General features: G+C 39.8%; 1 protein-coding gene across 3 annotated transcripts in view; it reads right to left on the bottom strand.

Annotated features, from left to right (window-relative positions):
- ano3 (anoctamin 3) overlaps window positions 1-21,489 on the bottom strand; it is a 44,159-nt gene extending 22,670 nt beyond the window's left edge. Inside the window, exons 1-6 of one of the 3 annotated variants that reach the window (XM_037768176.1) lie at window positions 21,225-21,489; window positions 6,401-6,607; window positions 2,376-2,506; window positions 2,096-2,251; window positions 1,904-2,004; window positions 1,750-1,794 (exon numbers count right to left, since the gene is read on the bottom strand). In XM_037768176.1, coding sequence (XP_037624104.1) covers window positions 1,750-1,794; window positions 1,904-2,004; window positions 2,096-2,251; window positions 2,376-2,506; window positions 6,401-6,607; window positions 21,225-21,339 — 755 coding nt within the window. In that variant the 5' untranslated portion in view covers window positions 21,340-21,489. The remainder of the gene's footprint in view (window positions 1-1,749; window positions 1,795-1,903; window positions 2,005-2,095; window positions 2,252-2,375; window positions 2,507-6,400; window positions 6,608-21,224) is intronic. The other 2 variants (XM_037768175.1, XM_037768174.1) reach the window with 2 other exon arrangements.
- Window positions 21,490-25,008: the final 3,519 nt, after the last annotated feature.

Here is a 25,008-nt window from a genome sequence, read left to right as displayed (position 1 = left end):
GAAAAAGACTGCAGGAGAAAATCCTAATGGTCCTCATTGTTCACAATGACTAAGATCACTCTTCACCCTCTAAACTTGACAGGGCTTTGTTCTCAGTTGGACAGGTGGGCGAGTGATTGTTGTCTGTGTGATCTCCGTCTGCTCTGTGTGTGTAGGTGTGTGTGTGTGTGTGTGTCCTTCAAGCACAACCATTAAATTGTACATAAGATACTGTTTGTAAAGGTGAAAGAACAATATCAATATTATCCATATTGTCAGCCAACACATTCTCACTCCCAACTCATCAAATACCGCCGCTTGGTCAGTGCCCATCGGCATCGGAGACTGACGCAAAGGGTACCCTCTTTACTTGCGTACTTTTTGGACGGACCAGGGATGGCGTGTCAGTATACGCTCGTTACGTGCATAGTGTCCTTTTAAAATAAACTTCCGTTTTCACAGGAAGTTAGGTTTCGGAACACAACCACTTGATTGACAGTGGACTAGTGACATAAATAAACAAGCCTACAACTGTTCTCCAATTATTATTCAAATCTGATTTGGATAAATCCTGATTGGTGCATGGAAATATGTGCCATCACCTGCCCACTTCAAAGCAGTGAGTAGAGCACAAGCGCAACAAGAGTTCATGTAGGATGCGCATAACTCATAGCAAGAGCTTAAAGTTACTACGAGGAACTTTCATTTTGGGTTGATTTTGGCGGTCCCTGTGGACAAAAGCAGTAGTGAAGGACTTTCTGGTGAACCCGCATGATTTTGTCTGATTTCGCCGGAATTGGACCCGGTGGCACCGATGACGAGCATTAAGAATAACTATATAGAAAAAGACAATCTTCTCGCTGATGGTCTTGTTTGCTTATATAGGTCATATAGAGGCCTCAGTATTAAAATAAGACTGTTTCATAACCAGTTAAAAGTTCCTCGTAGTAACTTTAATTGAGAAAATGTTGAGAAAAGGTAACTTGGGCCTTGAAAGCAAAAGAGGATTTGTAGTCTTAGCCGAATTAATATGTACATGCAGTATGTTAACCAACGGTCTTCAAAACAAAAGATGCTGATATAAACTTCTTTCTGTGATTTGTTGTTGGACTGTTTCTATCTGCATTCCTGTGAGATTTGGAGTCCTGTGCAGAGTTTAGACAACTCTTGAACATCACATCAAAGCGCGAGTGTGTCTCTCTAAAAATAGTATGCTAATCAGCCTGCGCAGCTCCATCTATTATTTGACTGAAAGTATTTTATAGAAAAGCACCGCCAATCTTACAGTGTGCCTGATGTGCAGGATGCTGTGCTTTTTGAAGAGTTTAATTAATCACATTATTATAAACAGACATAGCAGTCAACTGCACTTAATCACTGATTTTTAAACGACTTTCCAGTTATTGCTACTTGCTGCTATCAGTGCTGCACACAGGGAGGTGACTTTCTAATTTAAAAATCTAATCCCAGACTCTATACGTAGCGTTTATTTACTCGCAGTTTGTGTAACTGGTTGATTAATTCTGGACTTAATAATTAATAATTAATACTCACTCAGTGTTTGGGTTAAAAAGATCAATGATGGTCTGACTCTAACTTTCTCTGTTTGAGTTCCTCACTGATAACTTTAGTATTAAAACACCATCCACAGCTCGCTTTAAAGCCTCGCAGCTGAGCTGCTCACAAATTTCATTAGAGGCACTGAAGCATCCAGCTTCCTGCTCCCCGAGAGCAACGGAGAAATAAATCCTATACCTTAAATCTACTTACCTGCCCAAGGTTTTGCTCTTCCAGTCCGTAAAATAACATTTTTTCCTGAAAGAATAAAAAAAGACAAGTTAGAGAGACTGGATGAAGTTGCCAGCCACTGAAATAAAACTGACCTTCACACCTTCCAGAGTCTTTTTATTCTAACTACGGTTACCTGAAAGGCATTCGGATGTTCATCTGCTCTGCGTATTTGCAGAGCGAATCCCAAGGAGCGTGGATTTTCACAAACATGATGTCATTGTTCGTCAACGAGGGCTTTCAGATGAAAAAGAAACAGGAGTTTGACAACTGAGTTGAGAAATCAATCAAGGAAATAAAAGTCTTCTAAAACCAATCATTTGTTTACCTCCTTCTCCAGCATTAGACCCTCAGCTCGTAGATTCTTCTCAAAGGTGCACCTCTTTTCCACCTGTGGACTGGACTTCTTGTAAACCAGGATGTAGTCAATACGCTTTTTCCCATCTCGGAAAAACAGCCCAGAGGAACGAGCTGGACTCTTTCCCTGTAGCGACAATGTTTCATATATGAATTTTAGATGCAAAACACAGGACTGATGATGTTTGAAGCTTCTCAGTGACATTGTGAACATTTGTGCCAATAATTGTGGATTACTGGGAGTGTTGTACCTGAATTGAATCTGTGCGGGCCTCTAATTTAGCACGTGTGACAGGCTTTTGGAGAGGGAAGGACTCGTCTGCTCTCGTTTCAGTCGTAGTCACCTCGGACTCCTCCACGTACTGATCATTTCCATCTTCTGCTGCACACAAACACAGCACCATCAATGAGACAGTTGTTGAACTGGTAACTAACCACACAAAGCATCCCATCTGTATTGTGGTTGGTCGAGTCAATATTTTCCTTAATCCAATTGCCAACATTGAAATTAGATCTGAGCTAAATCCAAGTGATTTAAATGTGGGCGCCAGCTTGAGAGAAACACCTTGATGCAATTTAACAGATCCATGCACCGATGTTGAAAGTGTTTCCTTTCTGAATCTCATCCCACTGATGTGCACAAACAAAATAATGTTGCAAACGATCCAGATTGTGCTATGAAATCCTATTCTGGAAGCTCAGTGTTTTGAAACCTCATCAGATTGCCTTTCTTTGCCGCAAACAAGAAAGGTCTGCCTTATTGACGAGCAGAAGCTCTTCTGCAGCAGAGCATATGAAGGCTTTTCCATTGTCTAATGGTATGTGGTACAGTATGTGTTGCTTTTATGAGGAGGAAAGTAGATTTAGTGGGTATAACAATCCATCTGTATAAATCTCATGACACATGCACTTTAATTGCATGACATGGACACAGTTTACACCTTCTAGCTACAGGGAGATGTATCATTTCACAGCTCAATGTGTGACAGCTTGGCTCATTTCTCCAGTCTCATGTCTCAGATCAGCTTGGTGTGACTACAGTCAGAGCCTTTTTACACTGCTGTGCTGAAATCAAGTGTGAGAAATGGAAATTATTCCAACAATATCAATGACCAACATTTTTTATTATTACAAATATATGTGGGGGAAAAAGCTGCATTGGTTAATTAGCTTTTTTCTTTGCACTTCGTTTAAATCACGGATGCGTCAAGACTTAGAAGCTTCATTAAGTAACTGAAGTTAAATTAGTGTCTCTAGACAACAATGTGTTTTAGTGTGTGTTAGCTCATTATTGGGCCTTGGACAGAAAGAACTTAGTTTTAATGTAAAATCACTAGCTGTGACCGTTTAGTTTTTTCAGCATCTTCCCTGATCTAGGCTGAAATTAAGAGAAAGCTGCTATCTTCTGTCTATTTAAAGATCACAGCTGAGCAGTGTGATTATCTTCAGAATCACTATATCGCTACAGAATAGTGAAAAGTCACCACAGCTGCTTGCTATTGCTTTCCAGTAGTGTACTTGGTGGTAGTATTTAAGTATTTTTAGGGAATATCTGTACTTTACTTGGGTTTTTATATTTCTGTTGATTTCCGCTCAACTCCAGACGGGCTGTGTGTCAGATCCTGCTATTTGCGACTACAAGGGAAGGAAAAAGTGGATTTTATTCATTAAATCCTTTAAGTTGTGAGGACCTCGTTTTTCTTCAAGTGTAATGTAGCCTCCCTTTTTAAGGTGGTGTACATGTTGAGAGGAATAACTTCATAAATGTCAAAGTCTTTTTTATTAACAGCATTTAATTGTACTTTTACTTTCAATACTTAAGTACATTAAATATCAGAAAATTACTTTTGATACTTAAGTACAGAAAATATCAGATACTTTAAGACTTTTAATCAAGTGATATTCTATTAGGTGAATTTAACTTCTACTAAAGTCATTTCCTGGTTAGATATCTGTACTTTTACTCAAGTGTGGCTTTTTGAGGTACTTCATCCACCATTGTTGATTTCATTATAATAAAAGGGGAAGAATGTATCTATTACCTGCCACAAACAATCCTAAACATCAGAATGAACGACGCAAATGAATTTCATCCAGTTTGTTCAACTAATATCCAAAGTGCACAGAAGGTTTAGTCTAGAAAGTCCAGAAAGTTGTGGGGAATATTGATGGTGGTGATGTGTCTATTTTTCAGACATCAGTGTGAATTTCCTCCACACTGAAAGCCAACACAATCCATTTATATTTGGTGATGAAAGTGTCAACTGAGCTGAGAAATGACTCAGAACTTTGGGCTACACGGGACGCCGTGAAGAATCCAAAAACAGTCTGAGATCAAGCTGCGTTTTCACACAGCAAGGAGCCATGCGATGTGAATCTATCGAAACGTTTCCAGTTTAAGGTGCTGCGTTACATGATTGAAAACACAGTAAAATTAGTACAATAACAGTAAAACTAAACATTTCACATTTTAGGTTAACACTCCATCAAACCCGTCTGTCAGTGTACAGACAGGTGGGAAGCTGGCTGGTCTGCCTTCACTCTCTCCTTCTGTCTGCACCGTCCTCAGACCTCAGAGAGAAAACAGACCTGTTCCTCCTCAGATGTCTATTTTCAGCACGACAGAGACGCTTTACACCAAAATAGCAACACCTCACCTTGTGCTGCCTCATCTGCATGAAACTGCATCTCCCTTCTCACTTTTACACACTGCACAAAATACCAAAGGGTCGGGCAAGGGCGTCTCAAGGTCATGAAAATACCAACATGCTGCATGCGCTACTAGAGCCCTCATTGTCAATGTCCTCTGAATATTCTTGAAGATATTAATACGACAGAGAATTTTCCCTCTCACGTTTGCATTTTAAATCACTGCTTATTTATTGTTTCCTTGCAACAGTTTTTTCCCCCAGACGATCTCACTGCCTCTGAAAGTGCACCAGACACATGTGACTTTTCTAAATCCGCTGAAGCATTATCACAATCTGCTCAATCAATATTGTGCACACGCCTTAAAGGAACAGTGTGTAGCATTTATGGGGATCTATTGGCAGAAATATAATATAATATTAATAAGTACATTTTCTTTATTTTCACCTGAAAATAAGAATCGTTGTGTTTTCATTACTTTAGAATGAGCCGGCTGCCATGTTTCTACAGCAGCCCAGAACAGACAAACAGATAGGGACATTACGCATTTTCATGTTTTCATGTTGGCCACCGTAGTTCTCATCTACGCTCGCCACACGGGAGAAGTTTCAGTTTGTTGCAATCTGCGACCTTGCCACTAGATGTCGCCAGATCCTAAACACTGGATCTTTAAATGTCACAAACATCATGAACATCTGTGTAGCAACCAATTCTGTTCCTGTTGAACATAACATTCAACACAGTCAGTGCAGAGTATGGAGAGAATGAAGAAACACACCATACAGACAAAATAAAATAAACAGATTGCATCACTATTATAAAACGGTCACTATATCCCTAAACCCAACCGGTCGAGGCAGATGTCCGCCTACACAGAGACTGGTTCTGGCCGAGGTTTCTACTCGCTAAAGGAGAGTTTTTCCTTGCCATTGTCGCATAACAATGCATGCTTATGGGATCTCTTGTTGGGTCTCTAAATTCTAGAGTGCGGTCTGGACCTGCTCTATATGAAAAGCGTCTCGAGATAAGTTCTGTTGACGCTATATAAAGATAAATTGAACAGGTAATCTGAATAAAATCATGTGCCTCTGTGTCCTCTGGTGCTCCTAACAGCAGCTGCAAGATTTCACAGACCGGAGGAAAACATTTGAGGAGAGAAATAGGCATTACAGGAACAGAATATTGATTCATATTTGATCAGCGCTGCCTCGTTTGACCGTTTGAACGGAGTTCGCGAGTGATTGACAGTCGACTCCGTTGAATGAACAGCCAATAGGAACGCTCTCTCTCTGAAATGACCTGTGATTGGCCAAAGTCTCCCGTTACGAACTAGGTTCTTTAAAGCCTAAAAAACAGAGTCATGAGGAGGTGCAGAAGTCTAGTTTTCTCTCAGAACACTTGAATTACAATATGCTGAAAGGTTATGATGGAATTTTTGCCCAATGATGCCAACAACGTTCTGCCTACCCTCGCTTTAAAGGCCTCCTTGTAGGCATCTAAATAGAGTACAAAAAAGAAGTTACCAAGGTAAACTTTAAAATCGACACACATCAGTGATTCAAACTGATGCAGCCACTGAAACACTGAAGCATCTTAATGGGTTCAGGACGACGTCAGTGAGACTGACCTGTCTGCGGGGGCAGCAGGCTGCAGGAGGTGCTGATGCTCTGACTCAGACCCTCGACTTCTGGTTTGGGCTCCGGGCTCAGAGGCACAGACAGGAAGTGGTTGAGGTTGATTGGATGCGTCTGACTCTGGGCCAGGCAGGGCAGGCTGCGGCGAGACGGCTTCAGGCTCTTCTCCTTCAGGATCTCGCTGATGCTGGTGTGCATGCCTGAGGACGAGAGGGACAGAGGACGGGTGGAGGTTATTTCACTAGTCACTTTAAACATCTTCAAAATACAGAAAGAAAACATATTTATTAGGGCTGTAGCTATTTTCTTTTAAACGCCACTAATTTCTTTAACACATTAACGCAATGGACGTTGTACCTGGCCCCGTTTTGAAGCTACAGTAATGACACTTGCATCATATGAAACTAGAAAGGAAGGAATCCATTGGTACCAACCATGTCATACTAGCTTGTCGTGAAGGAGGCTAAATAACGCCCCAAACTTGTGCAAAATTTTGGCGAGGAAAAACTGTCATGGCCATTTTCAAAGGGGTCCCTTGACCTCTGACATCAAGCTGTGTGAATGAAAATGGGTTCTATGGGTACCCACGAGTCTCCCCTTTACAGACATGCCCACATTATGATAATCACATGCAGTTTGGGGCAAGTCATAGTCAAGTCAGCACACTGATACACTGACAGTTGTTTATGCTAAATGCAGTACCTGTGAGGGTTTCTGGACAATATTTGTCATTGTTTTGTGTTGTTAATTGATTTTCAATAATAAATATATACATACGTTTGCATAAAGCAAGTTTATTTGTCCACTCCCATGTTGTTAAGAGTATTAAATACTTGACAAATCTCCCTTTAAGGTGCATTTTGAACAGATAAAAAAGTGCGATTAGTAGCGATTAACTATGGACAATCATGTGATGAATCGCGATTAAATATTTTAAGCCACTGACAGCCCTAATTTTTATACATTTATATCATGTTTATATGTCTGCATGCTTACACTGATAAAATATATTTTAATTAGAGAGACTCGTGCATTAAGGGGTGATTTGGATTAGGCTCTGCTCTTTGGTGAAGCTCTACTGGGACACATACTGTACATGACATTAAATCTTACTGAAGTCAGCAATATTAAAAACATATATTACATAAGGTGGAGACCTACAGCAGCAAATTGCATTGTCATAAAGGTATTGGCAGAGTAGTCAGGAAGAGTTGTCGGGTCATTATGGCTGCACTTTGCTTCTGCATGAGTATGACTGATGAAGGAGCCACTGATAGGGAAGCACTCCACTCCCGAGTACTACTCAGTCTGTGAAAACTGTTGTATAATTCAGCTCTGTAGCTCTGAAGGGAGCCTTATAAAGTCTGAGATAATAACCCTGATGATGTCTTCAGGGTTATTATCTCACAACACATTTATAACAGAAACCCAAAGAAACTGAGGCCATGGAGTTTGAAAGAATCCCCAGGCAGGGAGGGTTTCACTAAAGACCCTACTGGGTTACAGTGTTGTAGTCAAAACCACCTAAACCGAGACCAAGTAAAGACCAAATGGTAAATGGACTTGCATTTATACAGCACCTTTCTAGTCTTCCGACCACTCAAAGTCCTTTACACTTCATGTCAGCATTCACCCATTCACACACACATCCACACACGGATGGCAGAGGCTGCCATGCAAGGTGCCAACTTTGCCCATCAGGATCGAATCTAAATACTCATTCACACACCAATGGCCTTCGGGAGCAATTTAGTGTTAAGTGTCTTGCTCAAGGACACTACGACATGTGACCGGGGGAGCCGGGGATCAGACCGTCGACCTTCCGATTGGTGGATGACCTGCTCTCCTCTGAGCCACAGCCGCCCCGAGTCCAGAGTGTACCGAGACCGAGACAAGGCCACGACTTTGAGAAGTTGAGACCAAATCAAGACCAAGACCAGACCAGTGCGAGACGAGTCCTACATTGCATGACACACGATAATATGTAGAACATGTAAAACATAGGCAAAGGGTTCAGGGTTCCTCGAATTAATCTGAAAGATCCACATTCCCATAAAAACAACCACAGAAAACAATTAAAGATTCCTCTTCATTCACCTCTTTTATTGTTATATATACTGTATATGTGTGTATATTAAGTGTACCATGAGAAAAGTGTTGATAAAAGGTGAATTTTATGTGTGAGAATTTTCCTTTTGCTTTCTATGAGCAATCACAGTAATGATGCTAGAAAATATATCAGACAATGCACAGGCAATTTAGTGAGTCCTCTCTGTCTGAGACAAAGACCGAGAATAAAAATGTGATCGATTCGGACACAAAACCGAGACCTTCAAAAAGAGTTCTTGAGTACAACACTGCTGGGTTGTATTATGGGAAATTTAGGACCCAGTGTTTTTGGAGCTTGGCCCATAGTCAGGACGTCTCAGCCTCTGCTGCATTAATTTTGACCATTCCTTTGAAGTTCGCCAACTTTCTGAAAGTTAGACACTTAATCACTGGAGTACCTCTTAAAGCAGCTGAGGCCAATTAGCTAATGCAAGTGAGACAGCACTTTGATGCTGCACTCCATTCACTAATATTTATGTATTTATACAGTAGCTACATTATATATTACATTTTCAGTAATGCACACTTTGGCAATGAATTAAGAATGTTAGTAAGCAATTTCTTTAGTTTTCTTTCTACATTTAAGTTATATTTCACTTGTTGAAGCTGCTGAAATAGGAGTATGTTTCAACATATTCTCATACAACTGTTCATATGATATCTTACGAAAAAGTTATTCCTCCTTTTTCGTTTTTTTCCTACGTGTCCAGCAACACGTGACAATTTCCACTTGTTACATGCATAGTCTTTTCAAAATAAACATCCGTCTTCACAGGAAACAACTTCCTTAGGTTTAGGCAAGAAAACTACTTTGTTAGGCTTCGTCTTAGTTAGGAAAAGATCGACTTGGTTAAGTTTAGCCAACAAAACTACTTAGTTAGGTTTAGGAAAAGATCGTGGTTTGTCTTAAAAGAACTCCAGAAGTGGCGTTACTTAAAAGTTACGTGACAGATAAATGAACGTTGACTTCTGGTTTCACACGGGACACGAACGCCGATCTCCTGGGCAAAAGTCAGTGTTTTTTGAGCCACTCATCTACCCGACCTCCTCCCTACGTGGCGTTTGCTGCTCTTGATAGATAGATAGATAGATAGATAGATAGATAGATAGATAGATGTAAGCAGGAAGGAAGAAAAAAAATAAAATGTAAGAAAAACATTTATGATATAGTGAGTAGAGAAAAGGGAGAGAGGGAGAAATCACTTCAGTCATCAAGTGGTCCATCATTTTATGGGCTAGAGTGGTGATGATGTCCGTCCTTCATAGAGGAGTGCATTAAAACCATCAGTACTCCTCTTCCATCATCACACAGCTCAATACCTCAACTCAAGCCGCATGATGGTGCACCACTAGTGCTGCAACCAATCTAACAGAGATACAGTAATAACAGTAAGCAGTTACATAGCTTTCTCATTAGCAGGTTGTTGTTTTATTAATGCCAGCAGAGGTCATTTTCAAGGTTACTTCAGCATTAAAAAAGCAATATGGTGATAGTGGGGCTGACAGATTGTTGAATGAGTAATTCAGCAATACTGTTATGATGAACTGTATAGTGAAACTCAGAGGTCAATAATGATAATGAATGTCCAGAGATTGCCTTTTGTCATTGTACCTGACCTTCACACCAGGCAGTAGCTCCGCCTCTGCAGCTCATTCATGAAACGAGGACGCTCTCTTTGAAATGGGAACGTGACTTAGTTTCACCACCAGTGAGGAATTCTCTCAGTGACCTTACTGAAACATTCAGCAGCATTGATAATTCACTCTCTGTATCCTTAGGGTCCCGCCGCGCAGCGAGCTGCGTAATAACTCACTCTCATGACATCGATCCCAGTGGGATTTCCCAGCGCTGCTGGGTGAGAAGGGAGCCAGTTAAAGACGTGAGCTTGAGGGCTCCGGGGAACCACTGATCATCACGCTGCTTAATTCCTCTGCAGATATGAAATGAATGAAAGTTGTACTTAAAGTTACATAATGAATTTTTGAGAAAGTGGAAACTGTATAAATCTTGATGATTTTACAGCTAACTAAATTCTCAGCCGATTAGACTGTTGTCAGGCTATAAAATAGGCGTTATTGGTCACTATAAGCCCCATAGACTTGGGTCAATAGGAGCCTACTACACCCACTAGTAGATTTTATCATCTATTCACATGATAGATCACCGAAAGAAGGTATAAAAGAGCATGACAGCGACCTCTAGCGACCATAGTAATTATGACAGGAGCAGAATTGGAAGTCAGGTGCTGTAGTATAGAGGGTGAAACTCCATCATCCATGACCTCCAATGGATGGGACACAAAACACAGGGATGTCTCAGGAGTTCACATCTTGTGTGAAACTAACATCGTGTAGTTGTCTTTGTGTTAATAGTTATTTTAACACAAAACACAATGTTTTTCCCTAAACTTAACAAAGTGTTTTTTTTTTGCCTAAACCTAAAAAAGTTGTAGTTTTATTGTCTAAACCTAAAGAAGTTGTAGGTGGTTGCCTGAAGAAGCCTTTTTGTTTGTGTTCAAAACGTAACATTTCATTCAGTTTTACTGAACATGTTTGAACATGTTGCTTTTTAGTTTTACTTTCACTTTCATAACGTAGGAGGCGTAGTAGGCCCCTAATGACTCACATCTATGGTGCTTATCGCGACTGATAACGCCTATTTAATGGCCTGATAATAGTTGAATCGGTGCAATTCTGCTTGCAGCTGGATTTCACTCTACTCAAGAGATAGAAATAAAAGTCTTTTAAATAAAAAAATGTGATTACTAACCACAAAATATGACAAGAGTAAACTTTAAATGAATCCATTTGTTAATTTCATAAAGTCTGTCTTCAGGATAACAACAAAGCTTGATTTCCCAGTGCTTTAATTATTTCAACAGCGTACAAACACTCAGTTCCCCTTCGCTGCTTTTCATATTTCAGTCATTAAATCCAATACTTCAAATCAATACGGAGCTTCAGGTTGTCGAGCTATTATTAAAGAGTCATATTGGACCAATAACATCTGCAATGACTTTTCAGAAACCAGAGATTTTATGGTTCGGTTTGTTTCTCTCAGCGGCAAACGCAGCGACAACATGTTTTATGACAGGCTGGTAAATCAGAGAGCTTCCAATCTAGAGGCCAGAAGCCTAAAGTGCCATAGTTTCACACAGTCTCTGTGGATTGGTCTGAAGAGTGGATGCATTCTTATTTAATAAACTTGCCCACTTTCTCTCCATTATGCTGATCAATATGTAGAGAATGGCTGCTGTGTATATCAAAAAATGTACATTTACTGGACCCTAGATGATCCCAGCAGACAGCGGCAAGGCACAACATGTCTGAGATGATACATCAGAGCAGAGCGAGCTAATGGGCCTGTAGGGGTGATGCTCGGCGAGCCCGGAGGACTCTCAAATTTTAAAAATAGACCAGCAAATTGGACGGAGTTGGTGTTGAGTGAAATTGCTTCCATGGAAATTTCAGAGCACGTGTAGATGAAGGGAAAAAAAAACTCATTGGTCAAATCTCTCAGTGGATATTATGGATATAATAATGGTTATCTGACGATCATTGGCCCGCTCCAAAGCTTCATTTTCTGATGCAGGCAGCCTCTGTGAACTCTGTCCAACAGTACATTCTGAAGACGGTGCATTGTGTAAGTCTATATAAATATATAAAGGGTTCCTCTAATGTGAAATCCTGTGTTTAATCTCTCTGTGCACTGCTGGTTTATCAGGAGAAAGTTAATCCTGTGTGTGTGCATGGACTACACGTGCCAGTTGGTATGGGGAATCTGTTACTGAGTCCTGCAGAGGGACGAGGGACGCAGGAGGAATAAAAAGAATAAAAAAGAAACAAGGGAGAGGACACTCTCTGTGACGTGACGAGAGGAAAAACACCTCAGAGTTTTCTTTGCATCATCACGACACGGGGCCTTGACAACAATCCCCGTGTGTGCTCTCCCTAACGCCCACTCCGGCTCATCTGAGGGGGAGCTGCTGGATGAGATTCAGGGAAGGTCGTGATCCGGGATTTGGATCTCTCCTGTGCAGCTTGTCCATGACGGTCTTGTGATGTGAGATTAAAAGGATTTTTTTTTTGGGTCTATATGTGCGTGTGGGCATGGTATACAATTGTTACTGTATACTTGCCTACAAATGTTTCTGCTTGTGACTAACATAGAAAACGTAGGTGTTTTATTAGCTTGTTACGCTCCTCTTGATTATTTCTGTCATAAAAAGTGAGCACATCCGTGGCAGTTTCACAGCTCTATTCCTATGTGTCTCCATGGCACTGACGCCAAATCCACTCCAAGCCAGCTGGAGGAACAAACATTTCATTTAAAAATTGTCAAGGTTTTTTATGATCAATTACAAGCTGTCGCATATCAGAGGAGGCAAAACAATGCTGTGAAAATGAGACAAAACTGTCCATAAAAAAAGAAATGTTACTTTTGCTCTCAGTCGTTTGACCACGAGCGCCACGAGAGACCTGAGCAGAAACTTTATCTGCGAGGATGTCGCACAAAGTAGCAAACAGAGAATTCAGGTCAGTGGGCTGGTTCCCATCATGCCTCTGTTTCCTCTGCTATAACTTCAATAATTCATCCATTTTCAGCCCGTAGCACTTTCACTGAGAAACATTCTACATCAGGACCTTTTTTAAAGCACAACAAACATCATTATTGCCTTCCCCTTACAGAGTGCATTTCAGGGAAAAAAATAACACACACAGGCTTAGAGAAGGAGGTCCAAAACACCGCTGCGGTACGTTTATAACAATTATCACATGGAGGCAGGACTGAGGCGAGGCCGACAGCCTCTCCTTCAGAAACCTTCTCTAAGCAATTAGAGTGTGTTTCAACCTTCGACTGGCACCATATCAAAGAACAGAGAGAGAGACTGAGCCGAGTTCAAACGAGGAACTTAGAAACGATATCATTAGCAGCTACTGAATATTCAGCTCATTTCTGATGTTACATGCTGAGCACTCGAGGCACAACGATAATTCTTGCTGACCAAATATGAGTATGAAATGATGAGTGATCGCATGAAATGTCGGAAACAAAACACAAAATGTTGAAATTCAAACACTTTTGTTCACACATGTTCATCTGACAAAAACTAACTTGGACTGGTAGGGGTGTAACGATACATTGATCTGGATCAATATATCAATTCAAAGATCAGTGATCCAATATCATCGAAGCAAAGTGAAAATATCAATACATATCATCATCTTTGAGATACGCCTTTATTTTGAAATTCCCTCTAAATATTTATTCTTTTTATAAAAAATAAAACAATCGATTGTTTTTCATTTAAATGTCTGTAAGAGCTCAGCAATAAAATTTAGTGCGCTAATATATTTGTCACAAAATTTAATGTATCGATTCGTGTACATAGACACGAATTTAAAACATTTTTTTGTGATGGTCAGCACAAAATCAATTCGTATGTAATCCATTGTGAACCAGGAAGTGTAGAGAGCGGCGAATGCCACTTAGGGAGGAGGTCAGGGTGGATAGGTGGGACAAAACACACGGGACTTTCCCCCAGGAAAGTTCGTGTCCCGTGTGAAACCAGAAGTCAAAGTTGATTTATTTGTCACGTAACTTCCATACTTCCAAGTTACGGCACTTCTGTTGTTATTTAAACCCAAACCACGATCTTTTCCTAAACCTAACCAAGTCGTTTTATTTTGAAAAGACTGGAGTGAAAATTGACACGTGCGTCACGTGTTGCTGGACATTTGTAGGAAAAAGCAAGAAAAATACGTTGTTGAAAGTCGTGCTGAGTGTCACAAAAAAAGAAAAATTCCTCACCCAGTGAGCTAAATAAAAAATGTATATTGAAAAGCCTTTTAAAAGTAAAGGTATTTTTAACGCTACAGTCGATAACCATCACAGTATCAACAGAATAACTGCAGCACCACTAATGCTGCGACTGCAGGTTTGTAGCTACAGATTTCACGGAGAACATTAAGTATAATTTGCTTTTCCATTTAGAACAGGGAGAAATAAAGTACCAGTACTCTCTGTAATGCCCCACAACGAGGAGTCACTAACACATTTCATTTTGAAAGCCACAGAGCATCAAAGGAGACAGAGACTGCCCCAGGGCAAATTTTTCTACAAATAAAATGCATTCAATCAGAATAATTCACAAGCATTGCTACATACTGTATGACTTCATTTTCAAATGTTAACGTTTCAATGTTTGATGTGATAATAAAATGTGAGTTCTCCCATGTCGTTTGTGATGTGTGTCACCTGTCCTGCCCTGAAGTCCCTTCATTGGTCAGTTTTAGAATAGATTTTAAGATCCTTTTATTGGTGTTCAAATCACTCAATGGAGTAGCACCTGAATACTTATCAGATGTGCTCTTGATGTTTGCTCCCTCTAGATCACTCAAGTCCTCTGACACTGGCCTTTTAGTTGTTCCCTGCGTGAGGACAAAGACCTGCGGGGAGGCGGCTTTTAGTGTTTATTGACCTCACATCTGGAATAGCCTGCAAGAAGAGCTGAGGGCATCACAATCAATAACTACCTTTAAAAGAAATCTTAAGACATATCTTTTAAGTTTAGCATTCTCTTAATTTTAATCCTTAATCCATTAAAAATACATTTATATATATCAATATTTATATCTCCCCTCTTTTATTGTGTTATGTTCATTGTATTGTTGTTGTTTTTTTGAATTATTGATATGATGTGGTAAATGTGAAATCTGATACAGTGTAAATTATTGACTTTGCTACACAAGCTATTGTCTTAAATGCTGACATACTTTATATTGTAGCTAATGGATGCAGTGTATTGACTGGACCTGAAACTTATATGTGATCCATACATGAAGCATATCATTCCAAGAGCTGACCATGTGACTATAAAACTATTCACCCGTTTGGACATTTTCATGATTTAGGTTTACAACATGAATCAGTGGATGTGATTATGATTTTTGGACACTGATCAACCGAAAACTAAACTTTAATATCAAAGTAAAAACAGTCTAAAACAGCTTATAATTTGCTCCGCACAGACAGTGTAGTTGTTGTCTGTGGATCACGTGCAGCTGAGCCTGACAGCCTGGCCATGAACACACCTCAGAGCAGCTGGCACGGTTTCACTCCCGGTTTAAACGGGTCAGGACCTTATTATACAATCCTGGCAACAACCTCTGGGCTGCATCATTTGAGCAGATTAAACATCTTCCTTCTCTCTCAATCAATCTCTATATTCCCCCCATCCTTTAACGTCACACTATCTTCTTATGTCCCCTGATTGCTTGTGATTTCTGCTACGTCACAGGATTTTCCGCAAAGCCTCTGCTGTGTCCCTGAGTACACACCTCACGAGGGAATAAACTACACCATCTCCAGCAAGCATAAAGGTCACAGCAGAACATTTTAGTTCCACCAGAATCAGTGTGTTTTGCATTAAACTGTACGATAATTTCAGCAGAACTTCTGCCTGTATTGTTCTTATAACCTAGCAACAAAAGAGCCGCTGACTATTTAAAGACTGTGAAAGTGTTGAAGCTCACATGCAGAACAAAACAGCCTCTTTGTTCTGTAATTCTGTAAAATCTTTGTTAATCTGGAAGGCTACAATTTACACAGAATGGATCAACTAATATTCTATAGCAGCCTGTTTAACTCACAGATGATACTGTATGTATGTGCTCTCCCTAAATCTGCCCTGAAATTAATGTCTGTATCTACCAAACCATCTGCCTGCTTGCATAAGAGGACAGGTGGCCTGCTTAGGACTGTGCAACCAAAGGTTTACACATGAACACACACAATTTAACACACATTTGCTGTATATGCACACAAGTTAAAACGTGGTGTAGTCTAACAGAGGGCACGACTCGCAGTCCTTCAGCAACCAGTGAACCAACAAACACAACACGCACACACTTTTCTTTAAAATAAAGAGATAAATCACTAAACTGTTTCCGTGAGGAATCTGAGCTTGATATGCATTGATTATTTGGAAACTATAAGTGATGTTGATTGATAGTAATGTAAATACTACTTATGACAGCGCAGTAGGGCTGGGGGGAAAAAAGTCAGTACAGCATAGTATCGCGATACTTTGCGTGGCAATATTGTATCGATACACGAACGTCAAGTATCGATCTTTTATTATATACAGTAAACTATTAACCTCTTAACAATCCGACGGCCCATATTCTGTCTTTTAGAGGTTGTAGCGGGCTCAGTTTTAAAGCTAGAAGAAGATACTGGTATCAAATTAAACTAGAAATACCTAAGGAATCGATTGGTACCAACCATGTCATGTTAGCTTGTCGGATAGAATGCTAAATAATGCTCAATGCGTAGGCTAAATTTTGGCAAGGAAAAACTGGCATGACAAAGGGGTCCCTTGACCTCTGACCTCAAGATATGTGTTTGAAAACTCTGAAATGAGCAGAGTGAAAACTGTATCTTATTAGATGAAACAGATGTTGACAGACTGCATAATTTGCAGTTGAAAAAAGGTAATAAATCACAATGTATCGTATCGCAATACTCAGCATCGTAAAATGTTTAAAATCGCAATAAGATCGTATCGTGACTTAAAAGACCAGTGTGTAACATTTAGGGGATCTATTGGCAGAAATGGAATATAATCTTAATAAGGATGTTTTCTTTAGTGTGTAATCACCTGAAAATAAAAGTCAATGTGTTTTCGTTACCTTAGAATGAGTCGTTTATATTTACATAGGGAGCGGGTTCTCTCTCCACAGAGTCCGCCATGTTTATACAGTAGCCCAGAGCGGACAAACCAAACTCTGTTAACTTTTCCTGCTTGGGCCGGAGTCGATAACGCCGCTACTTACTCGTTCCCGTCGCCGCCACTCTCTCTCTCTTGCTTCAGCACTCACTTTCCACGTACTCACATACACATACACACACACACACACACACACACACACACACACACACTATGCACTGGCTCTGCTCCAATTGACCTACGCTATTCTTACAACTTGCTCTAGAGAGGGTCATTTGCGTTTTCACGTCAGCCACTGTAGCTCTTGACACGCTTAGCACACAGGAGAGGTTTCGGTTGTTTGCAATCTGCAACCTCACCGCTTTACACTGCCAGATCCTACAGACTGGACCTTTAAATATCGTGATAATATCGTATCGTGGAGCCTCTGGTGATTCCTGCTCCTCCCACAGTGCAGGATAATAATATACTGTAGGGCTGCAACTAATGATTATTTTCATTATTAATCCATCTTCCAATTATTTTCTCGACAAGTCAATTAATCGTTTGGTCTATAATACACCAGAAAACAGTGAAAAATGCCCATCACAATATCCTACAGCACAATATGACATCATTAAAATGTCTTTGTTTGGTCCAACCAACAGTCAAAATTCAATTTACTATCATGTAAAACGAAGAACCTCGAATCATGAAATGTTTGGCACTTTTGCTTGAAAATGACTTAAATGATTATCAAAATTGTTTACTGGACATTTTCTTTTCAATTGACTACATAATTAATCATTGTAGAGCTGCAACGATTAATCAATTAGTTGCCAACTATTAAACTTATCGTCAACTATTTTGATAATTAATCGGTTTGAGTAATTTTTTAAGAAAAAAAAAAGGTCTAAATTCTGAATATCATTGAGTTGTGGACAAAACAAGACATTTGAGGACGTCGTCTTGGGCTTTGGGAAACACTGATCGACATTTTTAACCATTTTCTGACATTTTATAGACCAAACAACTAATCAATTAATCGAATGGACAGTTTAACCAACAATGAAAATAATCGTTCGTAGCTCTAGAATAATAATCCTACATGTAGAAACATGAGACAAAACTTTGCTAAAGACTTAAGTATTCAGTTGTAGAACCAGGTTATATTTAAATCTCTCCATATGCTGAATGCAAATACTTTCTGGCAGATATTCAGTGTGTCAATAAGTTTCAATAACAAGTTTATGATCAGTCTGCCAAAGAAATTCACTCAAATCCTGGAAAGTAATATCAGATGGGTGTGAGTCATTTTTGTCTTGAAGTCTAAATGGAGCTGCTTTTTATGGTTTTTACTGTTTCAACTGAGTTTTTCAACTGAGTGATATTTTTTATCAAGGCAGGAAGAAAAAAAAGGCCATTTATCATCCTTATAATCAGCCTCTTTTCTAACTGTTTGTGTTTAGTCTTCAACCAAATATGTTTTCTCACCTGCAGCTCAGCAGAGAGCCTTTTATGGGAAACGGAGAAAGATTTAACTCCCATATAAACCACCTAGTCGTAGCTACCAGTTGATTTAGAATACATTTTCAGACTTTACCAATAAAGCAATAAAGCTCTTGGCTCCAGCAACACTACACATTTTTCACCTCCTGTGTAAAGAAACACAAAGCCACATTTAGCTCAAAGGATTTAAACGCTCTCACTGTGAGTCGCTGATTGTGTTTGAGGAAGTGCTATATAATTTCAGAATTTTGCTTTAGCAGGACTTTGTGAGCCAACATTCAGCCCCTCTGCCTTCAATTTAATGGTGCACTTAGCAGTCGCTGAAATATTGAGTGGGCCTTCAGGGTCCTAGTCAGATTTTAACATAAATCTGATATCATGTTGCGTTTCCTGTTGGCTGGACTGAAGCCAGGAAGTGGTTCAGAAGCTATATAGAAAGACGTAATTACTGTTTGGAGCACAATTCATACGACTAATGTGCATGGTCCCGTCCATATTGTGCATGTAGGTCATGGTAGAAGACAAAAAGGGTTTCTTGTCAGTATAAATAACCTGCTTTTCCCTATTTTTCTTTGTTTTCACACTCAAAAGCAGCAAAGAGATACAAGCTACAGCAGATAAGCTACAACCCTCTTCAGCAGGGCATCCCTCACTCATGAGATTTCAGCCTCCTCTCATCAGAAGCCAGAGGAGAAACCCTTTCATCCTCCTCAGCCAGCTACCTCAACAGAAACAGGTCACTGCTCCCTGTTTATGAGTGTGTCAGCATGAAAACAAGACATTTTTCTCTAAATTTAGACAGCCAGCATATGAATTATTAACACAAAGTATTAAAGAATCACTAAAAAGCCCTACTTAGGGTTTAAAATCAATACTGGCGCAGGAGTGTAATCAAGCTGGAGATGGATGACTTGATATTTATTTATAGATCTGAAGAAATTTGCTCCAGTGTGTGGAGACCAATTATCGTACGGAATCTGGTTATTGTCGGTGTCCAAATGGACACCAGCATGAACTGGAGTCTGATGTCTCTCATATTGCTTTTTCAATAACTTGCTGAGTGGAGATGTTGACTGAATGACAGGAACTTTTAACAGCCTCAAATCATTTTTTTTTTAATTACTGTTAAAGCCTGAGTGCAGCAATCCTTGGCAAGCTACTTCACCTTTAGCACAAACTATTCTGCGTCTTGAACGGATTTGTATCTGTCCTCAAAGCACATGCACAATATTATAATGTATTACTACTTATTAGATTAGATTCAACTTTATTGTCATTGCACATACTGTATATACAAGTACAACAAAATGCAGTTTTGCATCTAACCCGAGTGCAAACTAGTAAGTGCGTATTATGACAATATATACAAATGAGGATATACTGTATGTGGTGTATATATAGACACATATATGTACAGATTGCAGTTAAGGTGCAAAGGATTGACATGTGTTATTTTCTGATGAATAAGGGTTAAATATAAGTTGCATACTGATGAAATATTGTATAAAAATATGTTGTATAAGAGTATTATAAAGACTAAATTATATATACAGGTGGAGTTATATTTATTTATGTGCCTGTGGATGTTTAAGCAGATTCCAGTTCAAATCACTGCAAGTTCAAACGATACGAAAACAACCTTTCCGAGATCTGCAGTGCTTGTTTGTGAAGAAAGGTCATGTCTTATATGTGCAGCAGTATAGAGCTGCAACTAACAATTATTTTCCTTGTTAATTAATCTGTTGATTATTTTCTCCATGAAACGATTAGTTGTTTGGTTTATTAAATGGTGGAAAAATGTCGATCAGTGTTTCCCGAAACCCAAAATGACGTCCTCAGATGTCTTGTTTTGTCCACAACTCAAAGATATTCAGTTTACTGTCATATAGGAGTTAATAAATCAGAAAATATTCACATTTAAGAAGCTGGAATCAGAGCATTTTTACTTATGTACTACTATATGTCAGCAGCATTGACTGTGACCATCCACTGTATTATAACAAACAAGGTTTAAATAATAAAAAAAACTGATAAATGCAATCATATTTAAGGCGTTACTTATTAGTACTTTAATTGGATCTATGCACTGTATGCTTAACAAAAATAGCAGAATTGACTGCAACCATCCACTGTATTATAACAAACAAGGTTTAAATAATAAATTTAAAAACCTGATAAATGCTATCATATTTAAGGCGTTACTTATTAGTACTTTAATTGGAACCATGTCCATGTATGTAAAAAAAATGACCTAGGTCCATGTAACATAAACTCTATGAGAGGTTCATAAACAGTCTTCATCCCAGGAGGAGGAAGAGGAGGAGGAGGATGAAATACCCCCAACTCTGCGTCACACTCTCAGCAAGTAGAAATCTCCTCTGAGTACCGTTTAACATCACAAACTATTTAACTGGAGGAGAAAAAGTCCACACATCCCACTTGAGCTCAAACACAACATCATCATTCCCCCTCGACATTAGCGACCAACCTTTCTGCTGCTTGAAGGACTGGATGGAGCCCGAGTGGTGCACCATTGCGACGTTCAGTCGGTTTTCAGCGTTAATTGAATTCCGCGTTAGGAGAAGCAGGATTGCAGGATACATGGGAAACTATGGTGAGGTTGCGTAGGTGTTCTCGCAGCTCCCATCCTGCCAAACGATCTCTGCGCAAACAACCAGCAACACCTGTCCTGTCTCAGCTCCGCATGCTCCCTCCTCCTCCTCCCTCTCTCCTCCATCCCTCCTCCAGCTCCCCAACCATCACCATCCACGGCTGTTGTCATGGTGACGGGCGGTAGGGGAGGACCAGAGATGGACACGTCCCCCCTCCTGTCCTGATTTAATGCCTCCAAATAAGCTGCACGAAGCGACCAGGGGGCACAGCAGCAACATATCACATGGACCCACAAGGACATGTATTGATTCGGTCATCAATCATAGTTTTTGAAAGCTGCTTGTAGCATCATACTGTAGCCCCATGAACTATCAGGTTAAGGAAAAATACAGAGCTAACTATAACATGTAATGCACTCAGTGATGGGTCAAAACATTGGAAGATTATGTAACCTATAACATCACCTTCACATTTCACATTTCAGACACTTTGGAATAGTTTTATCAGACCATTTTACTGCCTTGAAGAAAAGACTGAAACTTAAATTTAAAAATCATAAATTTAAAAATAAAAATAGTCTGTTATTGTTATTATTAGTCTCTTAAATTTAGTTATTTCAAAAATATACTTTTTAAGATATGCTTTATTGCAAAAAAAAAAGGATTTCCCATGCACAAGGGTCATCACATTTTCTAAACCTACTGGACATCATGTAAACTTTAACATAAAACATATGGTAATACAGGGTTCCATGATCTAATAAGGTTAGACTGAAGCATTCTTTTGTACATCAGTCAATCCTAAAACTAAATATGGAGCCTAATCCCAGATCAAATGTACGTTGAAGGGCCCTGAATATCGTCTTCTGTGATTGTAATGTTTAAATGTACGTATCCTTGTTTCTTGTCTTTGTCCTTTCTGTGATGTTGCAAATGGAGCTGCTGCAATGCAAAACAAATTGACAATAAAGTATTATCGTATTATCGTATCGTAATATCTAGTGTTGTTAACTGTACTAGAAATAGACCAAAACATCAATAAAGAGAATATAGACCATTAGACTTTTTCAAGGCTGATCCATTTGCTTTGGCTGGCATTAAAGACTGTGAGGCTGTGAGAAAAACTCAAAACAATCAATACTATAGTTTACTACTACAGGACTCAGAGCTCAGCTGTGCTGACACACTGCTGCTGTAGTGGCAGGGGGATCCCCATAGAGAACAAATGGTATAGCAGCCCATCAGTCATGAAAACTGAGCAGGGTGTTCAAAGCCTAATGTTAAAAAGGGTAACTTTGTCATGCTGGCTTTATTGCAAAAATAATAATAATATACTGAATACAGTATATTTATTTAGAAAAATAAATAAATCAATAATTCCTTACTTGAAGGTTCAGTGTGTAGGATTTAGTGACATTTAGTGGTGTGGTTGCAGATTGCAACCAACTCAGTACAGGTGGATTTATGGTCACCGTAGTGACGCCGGCACAAGGTGCATGCGCCATAAAATGATGTAAACCCGCCGCTTTTGCGTCATGCGCGAAGGCTCCGTAAGTTGTCGCGGCGCTTGGTCGTGCACTTCTGTGTTTTTTTTTTAAACTACTGCACGTGCTGCGCTTTTCATTTCAACATGGCTGCCTTCCAGCGAAGACTGGCCAAGCAGGTTCACCTGTACAGACATCTCTACTCACATGTAATTAAATACTTACAAAAGAAATGGGGAACACTCTGGGGAAAGAAGAGGCTTTTTGCCACAGGCTGTGAAAGAATATGAGAGATCGTTTTGTAAAAAGCTAAAAAAAAAAAAAGGTTTCGTGGAATATGGAATATTAAAATCCCCTGCAAGGAAAACGTTATATATACAGATCAGGCTTCAGGTACCAGACTTCCTAAAGAATAAAGCTGCTCTTTTGTACATAGTTTTATTTACGTAATGTTCCTCTGGTAATTATTTGTTTGTGACTTCTTTCTTATCCACAGACTATTTTGTTTCACGCTCCCTGGCGTTTCGGAGCATACTGCAAATAACAAGGCGCTGAGCATAAACGCCTCTGTGCATGCTTGTAGCGTGCGCGCTGTCTATGGATACCCGCACCACGGAGTCAAGTATAGATAAAGCTTACCCCTCCGCTCACTCCTCCCTTTCCAAGACTGCAGTAATGTGAGCCACCAAGTGCAAAACCGTGGTAACGCTGTTGGCCTCGCTCAGAGGCCATCCTTACCATAATAACACTACTTTAGGAGCAACGGCAGTCAGATGGCAGCTGGCAGTACCAAAGTTTTGCACTCTACGTCTCACGTTACCGCAGTTTCACAAGCGCGTCGGGGAACTACTGTGGCCTTCAGTTAACGTAAAAACATGAAAGGCTCTCTCTAGAGCCAGTGTTTGGTTTGTCCGTTCTGGGCTACTGTAGAAATATGGCGGAGCAACATGGCGGACTCCGTGAAGAGGACCCACTTCAAAGAACGTACATTGCCAAGAAGTGAAAGTCAATTGTTCATTTGTCAATTGGAGTTTCGTCTCTTTGCTTCTATACTTTTTGCCCGTACCCTATGTAGAAAAAACAACTTGATTTTTAGTTTCAGGTGATTATACATTAATGAAAACATAGCTATAAATATTATATTCCATTTCTGCTAATGGATCCCCTGAAATGTTACACACTGTTCCTTTAAAATAAGATATTTCTCTGCTTTACCACTCTGTCTTTCTCTCTCTTGTCACCTTCTTTTCATTTGTCTATTAGAATTTACAGTTTCTTTATTTATTTTAGTGATGTGCCCTGATGTGCCTCTGTCATCACTTGCTCATTCTACTGTTGGTTTTGACAGCTTCTCACATTTATATATGACATGGAAACAATGGAACAGGAACCAGGCAATGTATGTGGTATCTAAACCTGCACCTTAGTTAGAATATGTTGTCCAAACATCTCCTTATCACTTTGCCTTAGGTCTTCATTTGCATGGTATTAACCAGACAGAGATGTTATTGTGGTTTATCTGCAAGGTCACTGGTCTTATCTCAATGTCAACCACACTGAGTAACAGACCTCCAGTCAGGATCTGAACCCCATGAGAGGGATCCCTGCTGGTCACGTTGTTGCTATGTGAGCAGACACTGAAGCTGTCATCTGGTCATTCTTCAGAGGGTCACAACAACAACACAGGTTGCAATTTGGTCTGCGGTCCTACTTTTGTGTATCAATCTGTGTCTGCGCTGGTATTATGGGAGTAGTCTGGCATCTGTCATAGATGCAAATACCATCTGCTTTCTTGCAGCTCAGCACGCCTCTTGTCCTCCCACTGCTCTGATGTTTATTGAGGACTGGTGGCAGAGCTGTGCGTGCCAGCCCCTATAACATGATGCCACTGAACTAAAGGGCAAATGCATTTCTTCCACTGGGCTGATAAATAAATAAGTAAGCAGCTCTTATACGGTCAGTCCCTTTTAAAATATCATCTCCTCCATTCCAGCCTGATAGTTTAGAGATGTAGGTCAGATGACGGCTCTGCAGAGGGAGCAAGGTTTTTAGATAAATAAAATACTGCCACCTTGTGGTTAAATAGATGACTAACAGCACTCTGCTCCAAGAACCACAAAGGGTTTGTGCATTATTCACCTCAACCTAAAACATGTACAGTGGATATAAAAAGTCT

The sequence above is a fragment of the Sebastes umbrosus genome, chromosome 4, assembly GCF_015220745.1.
Source record: "Sebastes umbrosus isolate fSebUmb1 chromosome 4, fSebUmb1.pri, whole genome shotgun sequence".
Classification (NCBI taxonomy): domain Eukaryota; kingdom Metazoa; phylum Chordata; class Actinopteri; order Perciformes; family Sebastidae; genus Sebastes; species Sebastes umbrosus.
Note: the sequence above shows the minus strand (reverse complement) of the source record. Positions and strands in the feature narration are given on the sequence as shown.